The 17534-nt window shown below is 51.3% G+C and overlaps 5 protein-coding genes across 5 annotated transcripts; 2 read left to right on the top strand and 3 right to left on the bottom strand.

Moving 5' to 3' along the window:
* Positions 1 to 154: 154 nt before the first annotated feature.
* Positions 155 to 3624, top strand: PC9H_011267 (uncharacterized protein; the record flags this gene model as incomplete). Its single annotated transcript, XM_036780752.1, has 10 exons — positions 155 to 184; positions 231 to 501; positions 665 to 1001; positions 1060 to 1273; positions 1328 to 1646; positions 1834 to 2210; positions 2266 to 2662; positions 2718 to 2905; positions 3010 to 3201; positions 3265 to 3624. The coding sequence occupies 10 exons, from the start codon at positions 155 to 157 to the stop codon at positions 3622 to 3624; spliced, it is 2685 nt and encodes an 894-aa protein (XP_036626607.1).
* Positions 3625 to 4467: 843 nt separating this feature from the next.
* PC9H_011266 (uncharacterized protein) lies at positions 4468 to 4825 on the bottom strand (the record flags this gene model as incomplete). The annotated part of the gene is made up of 3 exons (XM_036780751.1): positions 4468 to 4502; positions 4550 to 4722; positions 4776 to 4825. The coding sequence occupies 3 exons, from the start codon at positions 4823 to 4825 to the stop codon at positions 4468 to 4470; spliced, it is 258 nt and encodes an 85-aa protein (XP_036626606.1).
* Positions 4826 to 5713: 888 nt separating this feature from the next.
* PC9H_011265 (uncharacterized protein) lies at positions 5714 to 8958 on the bottom strand (the record flags this gene model as incomplete). Its single annotated transcript, XM_036780750.1, has 16 exons — positions 5714 to 5729; positions 5793 to 5974; positions 6030 to 6152; positions 6203 to 6376; positions 6426 to 6551; positions 6599 to 6778; positions 6830 to 6953; positions 7004 to 7176; positions 7228 to 7398; positions 7450 to 7584; positions 7632 to 7796; positions 7853 to 8029; positions 8080 to 8271; positions 8320 to 8435; positions 8482 to 8857; positions 8911 to 8958. The coding sequence occupies 16 exons, from the start codon at positions 8956 to 8958 to the stop codon at positions 5714 to 5716; spliced, it is 2478 nt and encodes an 825-aa protein (XP_036626605.1).
* Positions 8959 to 9675: 717 nt separating this feature from the next.
* PC9H_011264 (uncharacterized protein) lies at positions 9676 to 12324 on the bottom strand (the record flags this gene model as incomplete). The annotated part of the gene is made up of 14 exons (XM_036780749.1): positions 9676 to 9827; positions 9887 to 10054; positions 10109 to 10161; positions 10214 to 10315; positions 10367 to 10388; positions 10459 to 10589; positions 10799 to 10938; positions 10995 to 11190; positions 11240 to 11270; positions 11322 to 11418; positions 11477 to 11724; positions 11779 to 11869; positions 11921 to 12080; positions 12122 to 12324. 14 exons carry the CDS (start codon positions 12322 to 12324, stop codon positions 9676 to 9678), a joined length of 1794 nt encoding a protein of 597 aa, XP_036626604.1.
* Positions 12325 to 15452: 3128 nt separating this feature from the next.
* PC9H_011263 (uncharacterized protein) lies at positions 15453 to 16454 on the top strand (the record flags this gene model as incomplete). Its single annotated transcript, XM_036780748.1, has 1 exon — positions 15453 to 16454. The coding sequence occupies one exon, from the start codon at positions 15453 to 15455 to the stop codon at positions 16452 to 16454; it is 1002 nt and encodes a 333-aa protein (XP_036626603.1).
* Positions 16455 to 17534: the final 1080 nt, after the last annotated feature.

The raw sequence follows: 17534 nt of genomic DNA, 5'->3' as shown, positions 1-17534 counted from the left end.
TGATCATCTGAAGGCAATTATCTGGGTGATGCGAGAATGCGGAACACCTGAAGTGCCATCGTTTCGCCAGCTGCGTCGAAAACAGGAGAAACTTACCAAATCGATCACATTTGCACCGCGCTTGCATACATCGTCTCTTGGGAATCACTTCTTCATGAATCACCCAGTGGATCTGCTGACTCTTGTGAGCTTGAAGTTATTTTGAATGATAACTTAGCTGATAGAACAAGGACTGGGCTAATCCGCTTGTGCGCAAGTTTATGAATGTTTACCCTGAGAAAGCCAGCACTGTCAGCGAACCATGGCAAGCTGTGAAATATACCAAAGAGCTAGACTATTGTGATCTCTCACCGATGTGGGCCGACTTCGAAAATCCTTCAAAATTGTCGAAGCATTTCTATGTCAACGAGCTAGCCCATGGGACAAACAGTGAATTTTTGATACCCTTGCGATTCTTGATCATGAAGGGAGAAGTCTACGCAGAGATACGAAAGGTTCATCGTAACCAGGTGAGTCGTAACATGACAAATACCATGTGAGGCCGACTCTGACATGCCATTCGAAGGACAGTGTTTTTAGTATACTTGAACGCTTGCCAACGGAATTCATGCCTGCGAAGAAGTTAGCATTCAATTTCTTGGACCTTCGATTGCAGTTCGGGCAGCTTATATTCACCCGTATGTCCAACTTGATTCCATCGTTGTAACTGTCTTATTGCGGAGATGGGCTGACCTGGAGAGGCCGCTGCTAGAACCTGTGACCATGCCGCATCCTGTGCGTGTTCTTGCTGATGGAAGGCCTGCGTTCGTCCTTCGGATTATGGCGTGGTCAGATGATGTCTCCGGAAACACAAGCAAGCAGTATAATGCTCACATGAACCTCTATGCGGCGAATATCTGCCTTCCGCACAGGAAACTCTGCCAGGAGTACTTCGTGCGGTTCTGTGCAACATCTCAACAAGCGTCATCACCAGAATTGTTTGATGCTGTCTCAAGTGATTGGTGCGCCAGATCATGTCATTGAATAATTCTGAGAAGAATGCTAATGAACGTGTCTCAGTAAACCTGATGCTTGGCGAGAAGCCTACGACTGTCAGCTCGGGACGGAGATAATTTTCCGGATTCAGATCCACCTCCTACCAGCCGACAATCCCCAGCAAGCTGAATCCACATCAACGGCTGGATCAAATGCAACATTATGGTGCCGAAGTGACCTGAGTGGTGGAAGCGCAGAAGAAAGAGAGACAGATGAAGGATACGAGGCCTTGTTTTCGGTGAGTTAGCAAACTAGTATAGTAAAATTGCATTGACTCAAACCACTCACTCAGCCAGGCGTACCGAGAACCCCAGACAGTACCATAAATACCATCAGACGGCAATTGCGTGCTGCGTGCACTGGTGTCGAAACTGCTGTCACCAAGATTCAGACAGAGACGGGAGTCAAGGATCGTATCGCTCAGTTTTGGATCCACCAGCTCATCCCCAAATCCCGTCAGTTACAAGAAGATCGACTTTACAACGCTGTGACCAGAGATCCTCACCTCAACGACAGGAAGTTCAAAGGGCCCGAGCGTGATGCATTCAAAGCAAAGATCCAGGCCGACATCGAGGCTGAGCTGTTTCAATGGCTTGTCGAGCAGCCAGCAAGTCGCTATGCAAAAATGAGGGTTGATGCACGTAAGTCATTTCGTTTTGTAACCTTATACCGGCAATCAGTTTGACAAAGAGCCTTGCTATAGCAGAGCGCAAGGATATACGTCCGGGAGACCACTTTAATCCACTCCTGGCTCCCGGCATAGGTACACTTTGTCAGATAATCCTGAGAAGAAAGCAGCTGATACATTTTGTGAAGGCGTGAATCCGCATCAAGACACACCCGGCGAAATCCTCCACACAGAACTCCTCGGCAACGACAAGTACATTTGGCATGCAACAACAAAGACTTGGGACAAGCGCAAGGATGACGTCTTTGCGATTCGGCTCCAGTCTTCCTCGATCGATGGTCTCAGTGTGCCGCCCATTCGCGCTTCCTACATGCTCCAATATAAGAATTCGCTCATCGGCAAACATTTCAAGACATTGCAACAAGTAGGAGCATTTCACTTACGAGATGATTTTTGCTCGAAGCCGCTTTTTGAGCTATGGAAGGCAAATGGGTTGCTTGGTGCAATGCTGTGGTATCCCGAGATCAGGAACATGGACACGTATTTGGTGAGCTCGCTACCTTCAATTGCAGTCTCAATGTTCCCTTTCATCAGACATACAGGCGGACCTCAAGATCCTTATTGCCAATGTGCTCGACCTGTGGGCTCAAGTCGATCCCAGCCGAATCATTCTGAAATATAAACTCCATGTCTTGTCTCATCTCCCCGATGATATCCGCCGCTTCGGCCCAGCGGTTTTATTCTCGACGGAGGTTTTCGAATGCTGGAATGCCGTATTCCGCCTCTGCAGCATTCTCTCCAACCACCAAGCGCCGAGCCATGACATTGCATCGACAATCGCGGACATGGAGCGTTTCAAGCATGTGGTGAGCGGCGGCTGGTGGAAACATGACAATGGGTCATACGGTCAAGCCGGAAACCGAGTGCGGAGCTTCTTGATTGCAAACCGAGAGCTTCAGCGCCGCCTTGGCTGGGTCGACGACGATCTCTTGAAACCAGGTATGCTCTTTGATCTTGGGTTTCACCTCTGTGTATGCTTACTCGCTTTGCTCAGGCACTGTACGGCTTCACGCTTGCGCAAAGCAACATCGCGCGCAGTGGCGTGAGGCAATCGCCGACGTTAATAACCTTTTGCACGAAACACCACCATCTACCAAGGATCAATGGAGTCGTTGCAGGTTTATCATAGCGCGCAACGGAGACGTGTGCATGGAGGGGTCTTGGGTCTTTTGCAACTCACGCGTAGCTGTCAATTCATTGGTGAGTACTTCCAGCTCTTCTCGATGGTGTAAGACTTCAAAATAAGTTCTCATTGTGAACAACGGGTCCATCAGATGCCGTTCCAGTCGCCCTCCCTTCTCGTTGGCCGAGTGGTCCGAATTCTCACTTCTGACTCGGGCACGAAGGACACACTGTCGATCCAGGCAAACCACACCATTGTCTTGGTTGAGCAATTCGATCTCCTGGATCAGAAAGATGCGCGACTTGATATGCCGGTTTTGCGACGACCCGCGAACTCTGTTGTACTCCCTGTCAATGTTGGGGTGAGTCAACTGCGTCACTTTACGCTTAGCCCCGCTCAAACTGAATGCGTATACCAGGATGTTTTATTCCATTTTAACTCTCAGCACGACTGTTATTCGGGCAACTGCGCCATCACGGAGGATAGCCGTCCTGTTCCAATGGAACGTCTCGACTCATCCAAAGTCAAATACACTGTTTCGCATGCCGATGATGCACGATACATCATCAACATGCATGCTCTGCACAACGCGCATGTGCTCCGTGAAGTCTTACCGAGAACGCTCATTGCCCCCAGCTACGTCGTCGAAGATCGCGCTGCGCTGCACCGAGATGCCGCATCCAAGTTACGCGTGTCAGGGCCAGCGAAGCGAGCGGAAACTGTAGCAAAATCAAAGGCCACTCGCGCGCGTAATAAAGCTGCTGCCGACGGCGGCTAAGGCCGAATATTTCTCTAAGCTTGTAGTTGTAATCTCCACAGAAGCTTAGACAGATCTTTGTAGAAGAGCTGAGAAACTGATGAGGGATGTTTGACGTTGGCTATTTGATAGCTCTTGGCCAAAGGTTTGTTTGCTATTTCCTTCGGATCATCAGAGAAGATTTTGCAGAAATATCCCTGAAAGCGCCCGAAGGGTTGGCGGTGTAGTATACTGGTCCCAGAAAGAACATATGTTTGATCTCGATGTAAGCACTTCCCTGAGAGAGGCAATTGCCGGGTGTTCACAAGGGAAGGGTAGGTAATTGAAAGTAGTTTTCAGGGGACAGTGAGTCTGAAATAGGGAGGCGCGAGTGTACGGGTGTAGAAGGAGGGTATGAACGCCAGGGCAGCGTGTACCACGCCTTACATATGTGAAAGGAACTGATACCTTTGTACTACGATTCCTCTTTCCACTAGAAAGCTAAATATCTGATTTTGGCTCTTGCACTCGCCCGTATGACGACAAGCACCATTCGCTTGGATTTTGCGATATCACACTCAGTGTTTTGCCTAAGTCTGTGTGAGTCATAAAATAATGACTTAGCCGGACCTAGGCCGGAATATTTACCGTAAAATGACTTGAAAATGATTTTGTGGGTCCCTTTCGGGTATCGAAGAAAACAGGTCCAGTCAAGTCTGTTAGTGTCTAAGTCAGTCATGGAAAGTCAGGCCACCATGTTCAACGCAACAGTCGCTCACGGTCAGTGATGGTCAGGTTAAGTCAAGTACAAAACCGTTCTCAGGCAATAAAATAAATTCATACTAATAGTAAACATGATGCAATATATATATAATACGGTACGGTCTATTCGCTTCTTCCATCGCCAATGGAGGAGGACTCTAGAGTAATGTTTAGCAATAATTTTCTTTAACAGAGTTGATCTTACCTGGATCTAGGGATCTGCCGGTGCAATCGGGAGGCGCGTTTTCGAACAAAGATTGGTGGGAGACCGAGAAGGTGCCCTCGAGATAAGGGGAATGGGCCGCCTTGAAGTCCCGGAGCACAGACTCAGGTAAGTGGGACAGCTGTACGAAGGAATCGTCTTGGTCGTGGTGGACACTGAGAATTGGGGTAAGCTATCAGTGGCAGACATACAGACATAGTCAACTTACCGAGAATCAGAGCAACTCTGTCTCCACAATTCGGAAAGCTCACGCCGCATAAGCGACACGGTCTCCTCCAAAACTGTGACTTGCCGGCGCAGGAGGATGACTGTCTCCCATACGTAGTAATCTGGAGGCGGGCGTAGTAGGTGGGGTGGGGTAGAAAGCTATCCATGGAGGCCGGCAGGGGTAGTTGCCAGGCGCGTGGATCCAGAGAGTTGGAGCAGTTGTTATTCACACGGGGCGCGTTACGGCGAGAAGAGATGTCAAGAGCTTCAATTCGGGGCCGCATTGAATGCCCCAAGTGTTGTGAACGGTTGTCGAAGAAATAAGTGGACATTGGGGATGTTGGTGAGGAGTTGAAACATCGAAACGTTGAAGTCCAACAATTGAACTGGCCATCGAAATCAAAAAAGATTATGTAATTGAAGACAGGGGGGCACCAGCGCCTGTCACCAGTATTCATGCTCTTCCAAGTCTCTCGTCTCGTATCTAAATACCCCTGTGTTATCTGACATTCAGCACCCTCAAGATACCCCCTTTGTCACTTCCTGAGCAACTGCTCTTAGGCTAGAGCCTTAATGTTCTCTCGATTAATGCATCTTCGCCCCTGGGATTAGTTCCCCTTACATAAGCAATGTCTGAATCCTATTACTTTACGCTCCCATTCCCAGTCAAACTAAGTCACTGCAAGTTTGCTTTTCACTGACTTAGATTTCGTCGTGACCTTCCGCACAAGATCAAAAGAGGAAGGTGCCGGAATTTTTACATCAAAAGTACGGAAACTGACGAATTCCATCAAAAAATGGACTTACGTGGACTTTATACTGACTTAGGCAAAATACTGAGTATCACACCGCAAGGAAGAAAGAGGTCGGGAGCAAACAATATCCAGCACGAAAAGAACACAGAGAACACACGGAAGGTAGTACAAACTATGGGCAAATTTAAACAATAGTGAACCTGCGGTATGACAGATATGGGTTAGCTTCGCCTTCCATTAAGCGAGTGTGATACAGAACGTACGCTTCACTCCTCCATTCTGTACCCTGGACGGCTTTCTCTTCACGCTCAGCGGTTCTATTGACCCAACCGGCGGGATGGCCAGTATTCGCGAGGACGGAGTCTCGCTTGTTGGATACAACCTTGAACTGCGAGTTCTTTTCATGAGATTTGACAGACGCCTCTTCCTGCTTGCGTTTGAAGAGCTGACGAAATTGAGGTGAGGACGTGAGGGAAAAGTAACCGATAATATGTAATTACATCCTGTAGCACTTGTGTCCGTGACTCGCCGTCAGTTTCTTTAGCTTCCTGCATGCGATCACGGACAGCAACAAGTTGCCCATCAACATACTCCATCCCGGTCGTGATGGCGTCGGCGATAGCCTTTGATTTGATGAGTATGTACGGCTGGATTGTGAGGACGAGTAACGGACCTTCTGTATCTGTTTCTTGACAAGGCCCGTAGCTAAAGGCCGCAGTGTTTTGTACAAGAAATCGTGCTTGGAGTCCCGAATAGAGAATTTGAGAGTGTCGACTTTGACATGGACATTCTTCACTTTGAACACTGATGACTTATCCTTGTCTGCAGACGCGAGGTGGATGGAGGCCTGGCATACGTGGAGTTAGAAGACCAACGAAACGGGGAAAAAAACTCACAGTGAGACCGTTCCCACCTAGGACAACGTCGGCGAGGCCGCTGTCCATCAACTTGGGGATTCCGGACTTCTTGCGGAAATAGAAAGCAACGTCGCGCATGTCCGCTTGTATTTGTCCCAAAGTCAACTGGGGGGCGTCATTGAGTGAAAGGCGTACAGCAGGGGTGAACTCACAGTGAATTCGTGATGATTTTCGTCGCTGATGGCATTGTACGGGCTAAACTTGACGAAGTTGTGGGCCTCGAAGGATACTACGTTGGGGAAAAGATTGCGGCCCGAGAGTGTGAGATTCTCAACAACGAGGTCAAGGTTCTCGTCTGTGTACTCGATGCGGGGAATCGGGACGTAGCCGACCTAATTTGGAACACGGTGAGGCACGACGTACGGAGAGAAACAGCAACGAACCTTATCGACGAGAGTGGGGACGATGACCTTTCGGATATCATTCCACAAGTGAGGCTTGAACTTAAGGCTTCCCTCGCTGTCGAACAACAAGTCTTTTGTCAAGCGTGCCCAATCTTCACCGAATCTTGCTACGAATTAATTGTGCGAATGGCGAAAAGTGATGTAGCGACTTACCTCTTGTTCAAGGGATCATCGCCCATAGCTTTGAACCAATCGCCGACAGTGCGGAAGAGGTTGTCGAAGTGACCTTTGTACTTATCATCGTAGAAGACACGTCCGTCATCGCGAAGTCGCCTAGCTTGATTGTTGCAATCCGGCTCAAGAACGTACCCTGGTTCAAGTAGGACCTAGTCGGGGACAGGTTATTGAAGAAGGGCAAGTCGATCGAAGGGATGTACCTTGCGCATATATGCGTCCATGTTTGTAAACCATGCCCGCAACTCGGGGTCTCGCCTGGTGTCATCGATCAAAGTGTTGATAGAATCCACAATATCAGCGGTAGTCCTGCCATTGGCGAATCGTTCCAATAAGGTGCGTAATTCGTTGACAGATTGCTTCAAGGAGGCATCCTGGGTGCTTCATGAATACAAGTGCGGAGAACCATTATACACGCCGCGCACCGATGTAAGCTTGGCACCGCTATCCTTTCCATGCTCGCCCACAGTCCTGGCATGGCCGACGTACTCTTCCAAATAGTTTAAGAGCCATCGGATAGACTCTTGGTAGTCATCGTGCTTCTGGCACTCGATTATGACCTACTGCACATTAGAATTGTATTGTATTACATAGGCGGGTGACATACCTTCTTCCCACGGAAAATGAATTGATCGCGGCGCTCTTCAGGGAAGTACTCCTCAGTCAGGAAGTGCTTGGTACGGTCGAATTTGTCGTTAGCCTTGTCTTTGTGTTCTTGAGGAATCTTGTCGGTCAGGCCATCTCGATAGCCACGCATCTTGTCCATGAGGCTCTGCAAGGATGGTCAACTGAGCGACGCAGAGATCATAAGACCAGAATAAAACTCACCTGTTTCTTGACTTCAGTGGTTTCCCCACCTTCCTGGACGCCGTCAGCTCGCGCGGCCATGTCGTCCCTTTCTGCAGCGGCCTTTGCCTTGCCCTCAGCTTTGAGTTGATCGGCCTGGGCTCCGGCTTCACGCATCGCCTGGTCGCCCGACTTCACTGTTCCATCGGAGGTTTTGACCTAGTGTCTACGATGAGTGCATATATGCGTTCAAACACGGCGGTACAGACCTTTGCGCCGTTGCCTAATGGCTCCTTAGGATGCTGAGTTACGGTGGCATCGGTACCAGGAATCCTGGCTTCGAGTACAGGTGTTTCGTTTGGACCGGCAACACGGCCCCCCTCGGTGATGAATTGGTCGTTTGGCGCACTCGCGTCGACACGAGCGAGTCGCTCTTCGTCTGGTCGCAGGGAATCAGCAGCCTATGCGAGATTAGCATGCAATATGCGCGATTTTCATAGTGTATCCACCTTGGCGGCCCCACGAGCCAGCAAATCTCTTCCCATTAACGAAAAGTCGGTGAGCAGCTTTCTGACTTCGGAGTTGGTGAGGACAAGGGACAAAATCGTTCTGAGGTGTTGTACAGCTGGAAGGCGTTAGAGAACTATCTTTGCCTCGCATCATTTACTCACCTTGTTGTCCGTCCTGAATAGCCTTCTCTTTATCCACCGGTAGGACTTCATTGGGGTCCTTTTTTGCGCCCTCGACAGTCACATCGCGTGTATGCCATAGGAAGTTCTGAAATAGCTCATCGGCGTTTTTCTCCTGCACCATCAGCCTAGCCGTTTCTATGATATCGCGCGTATCTGAGATGAGTTTTCGGCCGTCATGAGACAGGGCGGTGACGTCGACCGGGGAGTTATCGAGTACGTATTTGAGGGTCTGGTCTATCTGGGTGTTGGATGGGACTCGTCCTGCTCTGAAAGCTGAGATGACGCCGAATAGACGAATCTTGCGATCGACGTCGGCGTCCTTATCTGCTTTGTTGACGGGGTCGGTGACCGAGCCCTACGCGACGCGTTAATCTGCTCGTCGGCGTGCAGATTGGGAGTAAAGCTTACCGCTACCGGATGGTCGCTGATATCCTTGGGTGCGGTGGGCAGAGACATTACGGAGGAGAATTAGAGTTGGTGATGGTGGGGTGCGAAAGAAAACGATGGGAGGCGACGATTTCCGTGGCTCCTGCTTATAAGAGAATCCGCGTGAGGTAGGGGATATATGCAGTATGACGTATCCGACATCGTCATGAGCTGTGAGGTGCGTCGAGATAGTTAGTGAGGGAGGAGTTCAAGTCCAACGCTTTGTGATGTCATGACCCGATCGCTTTTTGAGCGTCTAAATCATTGCCGGTCACGCTGGCCATAATGAATGCACCATGCCAGCGCCAACATTGATATTGAGGACCATTCATGGCGTACGATCTTCTATTCACTCCATTCTCTCAGAACGCTAGCCAACGGCAAATCCGTCGACTCCACAACTTTCGGACTAGTCCTTATCGAATCGACTCGGAGGCCATGACTGAAGTAGCGGAGCCTGGCGAAACAACAACCCTATGGAATATAGGACGATCTTGGTGTTGATGACGATCTGCTTGGGGCAAGTGGATTCAACCAGGTTGACAGGTGTGGGCCTGCGGGAGTATGTCTGGTATATCTAATATCACCGTTGTCTGATATACGTTTTGTTGATGAGCCATCGATGTTTTGCCAAAGAAAGCGTGCGAGGTATGAATAGAGTCCAAGATATTGAATTGATTTCGCTGGTATACATTGAAGTTTATATACGGCCTCGTAAATCCAACAAGCCCAAAGAAATGCAATAAATTAGCAGCCGGCGGGGACGGTGGTCGAGTCTCGGTGGTTGGCAGCACCGACACCCAAGCCGCGGCTAGCGAATGCTCGCCAGAGGGTACACGAGTTGGTGCCACCGAATCGGTTGACATCGGCTTGGATCCATGCATCACGAGCCGTAGGAACTGTGGGTGCGCAAACGAATCCGTAAGTACAAAGGATCGCGCCTTGTCGAAAGACTTACGAGTTGGGTTGCAAGGTTGAAGGGCCAGCGCGTCGATGAAGAGGTGTAAGAAGACGACGTTTCCTGCGGTGCCAGTAGGGTCGGTGCGGGCAGTGGTAGAGAAGCCGTGGACGCCAACGAGGGCCGCGTGGACGTTGTGAAGGATATTGGCCCAGACCTCACCAATATCTGTCGAGAGTCTACATAAGTATAACTGCAACCAAATCATGTCAGGAGACTGACCGTGAACTTCGTTCAACGTGGCGATTGTCGAGTACCGAAGGGGATTGACGGTACTATAAGGTTTCGTTATTCAGAAACTCCGTGGATGGGTATGAAAGAACGCACGCGGAGGTGGAGTATGGGTGTGTACGAATTCCACCGGCGTCGTTGGTAACATACTGACCCATCACGTAGTCAGGGAAGGCTGCAGAAGTGTGCTCGGTCCATCTATAAACGAATCAGCATCGCAATATCACCGAAATCTGGGAAGGGACTCACTCGGCCATAGCATCACTCCAACCTAGACAATGATGCGTTTCCATGGTTAGTGTGCGGCGAAACGGCGGAAGTTCCATGGGCGGACCACGCACCTTCACCCATGCCACCGGCTTCGGTGGTTTGGAGACATCTACCGGTTCCACCACCGGTCATTCGGTTGGTGATGCCGTGAGTATTCTCATGAACGATGATGTCGTTTTCGAGGGCGCCATCGCGCTGGGGGCTGGTGAGGGTCCAGAGGAACACTAAGAGCCGTGAGTATCTTCCGGTGATTCACCAAGTGAATCCACGTACTCTATTCATATGCAGATGCAACCATGATGGAGACGGCGACGATCAGCAACTGAATGGAATGATAGCAACAGAAGCATACTGACTCTGTTGATATTTGATTAGAAGCCGAGGGATGATACGGACGTGTGAAGGACATACCTCATTCTGCCGGATTGGCCATCAGCGGGAGTCGCGAAGTCAGCGTTGTTGGTCCCAGCGGCATCTTGGACAGAGATGGTGACGCGATCGTTGCCAGCGCCACCCTTCCCGAAGTTGTTGTTCTGGAAGTTGAAGGCAGACTGAACGGCTGTGTCAGATCGAACTCGATTTCACTCAGGAGCGGGCATCACGATACCTCAGTGAAGCCGTACTTGTACGCAATATCGTGGACGGAGTTGACGATGTAGAACGCGTTGGTGCGGGCGGCGTCTAGGTTAGCTTGCGTGGTGGGGGAGGTGGTAGCAGACTGGGTGAAGATGAAGTTGTCCGTAGCAGATGATTGGGTGGTGACTGAAGACTGCGAGCCTTTGAAGGCGATGGCGTTGTTACCACTGTTATACTGTCAGTCAATGAATTCCCCAGGTTTGTGTTTGTGCTCACGCAGTAGTGGTGGTAGTAGTGGTTCCGTCGCCTACAGCGAAATTTAGGGCCAATAGAAGGGTTAGATGAAGGAGGAACTTACTGTGCCATCCTTGTGGGGATGCGGTGAGATCCTGAGGGTCGGTCAAGGTCTCGAACCCCTGGGTCAGGATTTCCTTCTGGATAGGAAGGACACGGTACTGCGAAAGCAGCGACGAACTCAGCGATCGATCAACAGAGGCAGATGACCGCACTTACGGAAGCCTTCGCAACGAAGTCGGTGACGGAATGAAGTTCCCCAGTGTGGGCGTCAATGAACGCCTCGACCCAGGCACCGGTGTCGTCGTTCTGGATCTGGATGACGTGGGTGAGTGCGACGGAGCCGTCTTGTAGGGCGAGGAACTCGAGTGTGGGTGGGTGGTCGTTGTGCTGGCCATCGATGAGCTCCTCTGCCTTGGCAATGGCGTCAGTCACGGACACAGAGGGAGTCGAGGAAGCAATCTTGACTGTGGGTTCGTAGTGAGAATTCTCCCTTCCTAGGAAGTACAGTAAAGACTTACCAGGCTTGACGAAGGAAGAACCGAAGGAGACAACCTTGTTGTCGTTGTTGAAGGCGACGTTGGCCACAGCGTTGGCGAAGGGGATACCGTCCTAAAGAGGGGTGAGGATAAGGTCCATTAGTGCGGCGATGGCTTCACTTACGTGGCTCTGCTTCACGAAGGCATGCTTAGCAGTTTCGCCAGTGAAGCCGGACTTGAAGGAGATGGCATTCTTGGCTACGCCGAGCTTGGACTCGACGAAGGCAATAGTAGACTCCTCGAGATCGGGGTTGTCACGTTTAGACAGCGGGTGATCGATACCACTGCCGAAAGTCTAAATCCAAAGAGGAATTACGGTAAGCACTCGACGAACACATCCCAGGGCCGCGAGTGACATGCCTCGAAGGATGAAGGAGGGTGGAAGGTCTCGACTTGGAGTCCTCGTCCGACTTCGCGTACACGGTGGGTGGCGTGTTTAGCACTGCCAGGGAACGGCGACGCTGAGGTAGCGGAGGCGTAAAGTACGGCCAAGAAGACCGACTTGAAGAACTTGTTGAAGGACACCATTGCTGCAGGGAAAGTAGCAGTAAATTCGAAGAGGGAACGAAGAAGAGGGGACAGGAAGTCAGCCTGGTAGAAGGAGAGTCTTGACCTGGACCTTTTATAGACACACATAGTGTGCATAAGTAGTCCTCGTACTATGCTATCCGGTCGGGACGTTCAGGGCATGTGCAGATAAGAGCGAAGGCCCGAGATGAGACGTTTCGGTCGGGAAAGAACATCACGAAGCATGCTGTGCAGACAGCATCGTCTCAGCCATCGACCTTACCGATTTCGTTCAGCACGAGGACTTCTATAGGGAATAGCATAGGAAGCGAGTCGGCAAGTGTTCATCCGGTGTTAACGACGATGAATTCGGTATGTGGGGGTATTAGAGGAGGAGACGAGGCATGTGGCTTTGAGTTACTTCGGTGTATTCCATGAGGCGGTTGTACATTCCTATGAGACTCGGGTGCCATCAGTTGAAGCGCTATGGGAACTGTTGGATGAACCGCATGAATACAAAGAAATACAAAGATATGGCAACAACCCGTGCCCTCGGGATGCTCCTCATCACGAATATGCTCAACCAGGATGATGAAGCAGCGGTAGAACAGCAATTCGCGTCCGAGCATCTGATGATAGGGGAGATTCATGTAGTATTCGGTGCGCATTCCTGACGGTCCGCTGAGTTTCTGCGATAAGAGCATGGGAAAATAATACTAGACCACGCGAATCTCAATGAAGAAGCTAGAGAAGCACTATAACCTCCTCGCAGCCAGTGTCGTTTTTTCTCATGTCGTAATTATTTATGTCTTGAGCCCACGCCGCTTCGGGAAAGACGCACATGCACGCGAGCTCTACTTGTAGGTGAGTGTGTCGACAGACCTTTTGGGTGCTTCTTTAAGCTACTGAGATTTGCTATCATTCTAGAGAAATCTGAATTGGCGAATTGCTATCTCGACACCACGTTTCGAGGATAGAGGTCCTGCAAGAATGAACGACTCAAGACTACGCAAATCCTTCCCGCCTAAGCTCACACGCACCACGGCTCTCGACTGATGGAAACAACACCTTGCTCGCAGGATATCGACACCTAATCACCGGGCCTTGCTTCGAATGGCTATTTCTCCACTCTGATCACGAGGCATTCCAATGATACTTACCCATCTCCCTCCTTGTCTCCCCAACAACTGCTGTTTAGATCTCATAGCCGAGTGTAGCGCTGTCATCCACGTCCTCGTTGATACTCACATTCGTCTGTCAGATATCGCGATAACGTTGAGAGGTCAACGATCTATCGAGAAGAGGAGGGAAAGAGGAAGAGGAAGATGAGGTGGTGGAGTCAGACCCGCGCATGCGCCTTGGTGAAGCGAAAGCGAAGTCGGCTAGCGCTCCAGTGAACACAACTGGTACGTTCTGCGGGCGAGCCTTTGCCATCTACTCACCTATATCAGCGCATAGAGAGAGCGCTGGCCCATTCTATGCCCAGTCATTTGTGCGCCAAATTCCCCGGCTACATGGACACTCAGCACACGTACTCCCACAACCATTCACCTCTGTACCATCACGTTATCGCGACAATCAGTTCGAGGAGCATTTAAAGCTCTCCCTGTCTGAGTACTGTACTGTTCCGATTAAGCGTAGCTTCTGAATCTGAGGACAAGCCTCGAAGACGGAGGAGAACTTGGGCGCGCGAGAGCGAGGATGCTGGCCTCAGCTAAGATGGCGTTAACCGGGTGAGTACACGAACAGAAGGAAGAGACAAACACTCACCGTCGATTGCGTAGGTTCAGGTCGCGCCATGGTGCCCTGATTCCTTTCCAGTCAAGAAATGACCATATCCGACGTCTTCATCGCCCGTACCTCTCGAACTCCAAACGGTCTTGTTTGCTCCAGCTAGCGCGCTCCAGTAAACCGAAGAATCATGAATCATCGGCTGCTTGAAACCTCCGGAGCTTGGCCACGACCTTGACTCAAACACGCTCGTGGTTACTACATACCCGAATCCACGCAGGTCTGCACGACTATACGCAAAATCCTGGCGCGTAACCTACGCTGACGTCTCCGGCTGATGGGCCGAAATGGAAGCGCAAGAGCACATTGAGGTGGAATAGCGGAAGCGAGAGCCATATTAGACTTTGACGTGGTGATGGGACTGGCGTAATGCCAAGACGCGTGTGCAGACGGTGTTGAAGGGAGCATGGAGACAAACAAAACGGGCTACGCTATTCCTGTCCTTTTTCGCTTCGTAACTTTGCGCGGAGGGCTCATCTGGGAGCAGGCGGCGCTTATCACCATTCTTGTTTGTCAAGAGCGCCAAACCAAATACCCAACTCGGCGATGTTGCGGCGATGTGAACTGAGACCCGTCGCGCAATTCGCCAGCTGGTTGCAAGATGTCTAATTGAGTTATATCGGCGAGGGGAGACTCGGACGCTTTTTGATACGCTCCAGGCGTTGATGAAGATAGTTGGTGATCTCAAAACGGTAGACAAGGACACTGTCCAAGTGTGAGTCCCCATTCCGATCCCCTCGAATACCTATTGATACTGGTGTAGTGCTGCTTTTTCGTGTATCGGCGACCTAATGTATGAATTCGGGTCCCAGGTACCCCCTCCGACTCTTCTTGGTACGCTTCCGGTCTACCTGGGAGCTTAGGTTATGTCCTTCATGGCCGAGATATCAATGGTAACTCTGAGAACGGCGAAGTCTTCAAACGTGAGTTCTCCCACAACCCGTTAGATAGGAAATCAAAACCCATTCCAAAGTCTCCTCTCCTTCGATGCCACGCGCTGGTCGCCCTCCGAAAATCGTCAAATTCAGCGAAGCGCGCCGTGACAGATGCGTCTGCCGAAGACATCATCAAACAAATGAGAAATGGACTGACGGAAAGCGTATGCCTGTGCAGCGAGCATCCGCCGAAGTACGATCATGTCGTTCTCTTCGCTATTTAGCTCTGAAAGAAAGTAGGTCCTCATCGCTATGTACTCGGCCGACAGTCTTCCTTCTTCAAGCGACGTCGACACCATCATCACACTATGCGTGAACTTAGACAGCGTAGACCAGGTTACCTGACGTACCCTTGCCCAACTAGTGGGACGTCTTCCGGCTTCTACGATAGAGCGTACCGTCGTAATCCAAGAACCTGTTGCAATGGTCGTTAAGAAAGATGGACAGGCTCTCGGCGACGATCCACTCTCTCCTACAGGCGGAACGAGTACGGAAATCAAGAAACCGATGTTCACGCCAGCAGAGATGCTGGCCCACCTGGGCACCCATTTCACCAAGACCCTTACTCATCTTCTGGCCTCGCCGCTCGCAAAACACGCGTCGGTATCAGCATATCATGAACGACATCGTGGCCAACCCTCTGCTTCACAAGAACGTTCACGACAACAACAACCTGAACGGCGGCAGTACCCTGCGTTACGAGACCTTGTTGATTCGGAATGCGGTTGGGATTTTGGTTCGGGATGTAATCGGTGTGCGGATGCTCAGCGAACAAGGTCAGATCGGAGCGATACAAGAACTCTCCAATTCGTATCTAAAGCGCTGGCCGGCAATGATGCCGGGTCAAGTCGCGCCGTCGTCGACTATACTCGTTGTTGCCCTGCGAGATGTAGCGGGGTTGCTGCAGCAGTTAGGGAACGCCCCATCGCCTGTTCAGGACGCTGTTTCCGAGCCACTGGTGACGCTCCTCACTCATCCCAGCCACTCCGTTCGAGTCAACGCTTCCTGGGCACTGAGGTGCTTCTGCTACTCAACCCGCTCCGTTTACGACGAACCATTCTCGGCGTCACCAACATGCTTCAAAGAGACCTCACCTCCATTCTGTCGCCGACGGCTCCTTTGGATATCAATTTGCGAGCATTAGGGCATGCATACAGACTTGCAGTGCTTGTATCCATCGTCAAAGAAAGGCCGCTTTACGTATCGTACGATATTTCTGCTAAGATACTCGATATAGCAACGCAGCTGCTGAAGCGATCCGGCGACCATGATTTGAAGGTCGCTGGAGTCGAGGTCGAGGTCGCTTGGACCCTTATAGCGTCCCTCATGTCCCTTGGCCCCAACTTCGTACGACCTCACTTGCCGCAGCCGCTCTTCCTCTGGCGTAACACCCTTCACGACACCTCGTCTGGTGTCACTTGGTGAGTTTGTCGTCGTTTTGGACATCCCGAGGCACTTGCTGAAGTCTGTTTTCCAGCCTTTCCCTCTTGTCGTCGTCGAGGACGTGCTCGGTCCCCGACGCCTCTCTTGATGGCGCTCCAGCAGCGGCGTCGTCCTCTGTTGGTGGTTCATGCCGCGCAAGACGGCGTGCGTAGCGGGCAAAGGTGGTGTGAATGGCGGGTTGTGGTCGACGAGGAGCATGGAGAATGGGAGGACAGAGCGGGCGCTGCGGGACGGGATACGATGCTAAGTGACTTGCCCTCTGTACGTGACTGGTACTCACCTTCTGCTGCGCCTTCTGGTCTGATCATCGTCGACGCCAATGCCTTGTTGGCTCTCCCGCTGCCACCCTTCGTCTAACCCCTCCCTACGTCTCCGCCACCTGCTGGTCTTCGTATCTTGCCCGTTTCCCCGACTCGCGCCGGCCTGGTAAGGGTGTCGCAGCCTCGCGAGCAGCCCCACGCCTGCATCATCTATTATCGTGTCGTGTTGGCGTGTATCATCGTCTTTGGAGACGGTCGTGGTGTTCTTCAGGGAGGGGGCGACGAAGCTGCGTCGAGAGTGTTACCGTGATTGCTGCCCAGGTGAGTCTGGTATTCGTCTCCTTTTCCCAAGCGTGGTCTCTAGGACTTCGGTGTCGTTTGTAGTCACAGCGCAACGCATCCAGGCGTGAGGTGAGTGGCCATTCAGTCGTCGGCGTTGCGACTGGGGTGTCCGAGGCAGGGGGTTCTTTCGTCGTGGGCGAAGGGGATGATGGGCGGTGCTATGGGTTGGGGAAGTCGGACACGCTGTATGGGTATGGTGAGTCAACATACGGGGTTCGTACAGTAGAGTACGCCATTCGAGTCAATATACGCATTCTGAACGCCCTAACCGATATCGGTGTCCCCATCGCGATCGTATCAACGTCGTCTACCGCACTGAGGTAAACCCGCACGTCCACGTTCCCAGCTCAAACGCGTACTCACCACCGACCCCTCCGCAGGTCTCATCCCCAGCGACTCACGGTGGGAACGTGGATTCGGATGTGGGTATGCATGTGGTGGGATATGGGTTGGGGTTGAC

This window comes from Pleurotus ostreatus (genome assembly GCF_014466165.1).
Source record: "Pleurotus ostreatus strain PC9 chromosome Unknown scaffold_9, whole genome shotgun sequence".
NCBI classification, from domain to species: Eukaryota; Fungi; Basidiomycota; class Agaricomycetes; order Agaricales; family Pleurotaceae; genus Pleurotus; species Pleurotus ostreatus.
Note: the sequence above shows the minus strand (reverse complement) of the source record. Positions and strands in the feature narration are given on the sequence as shown.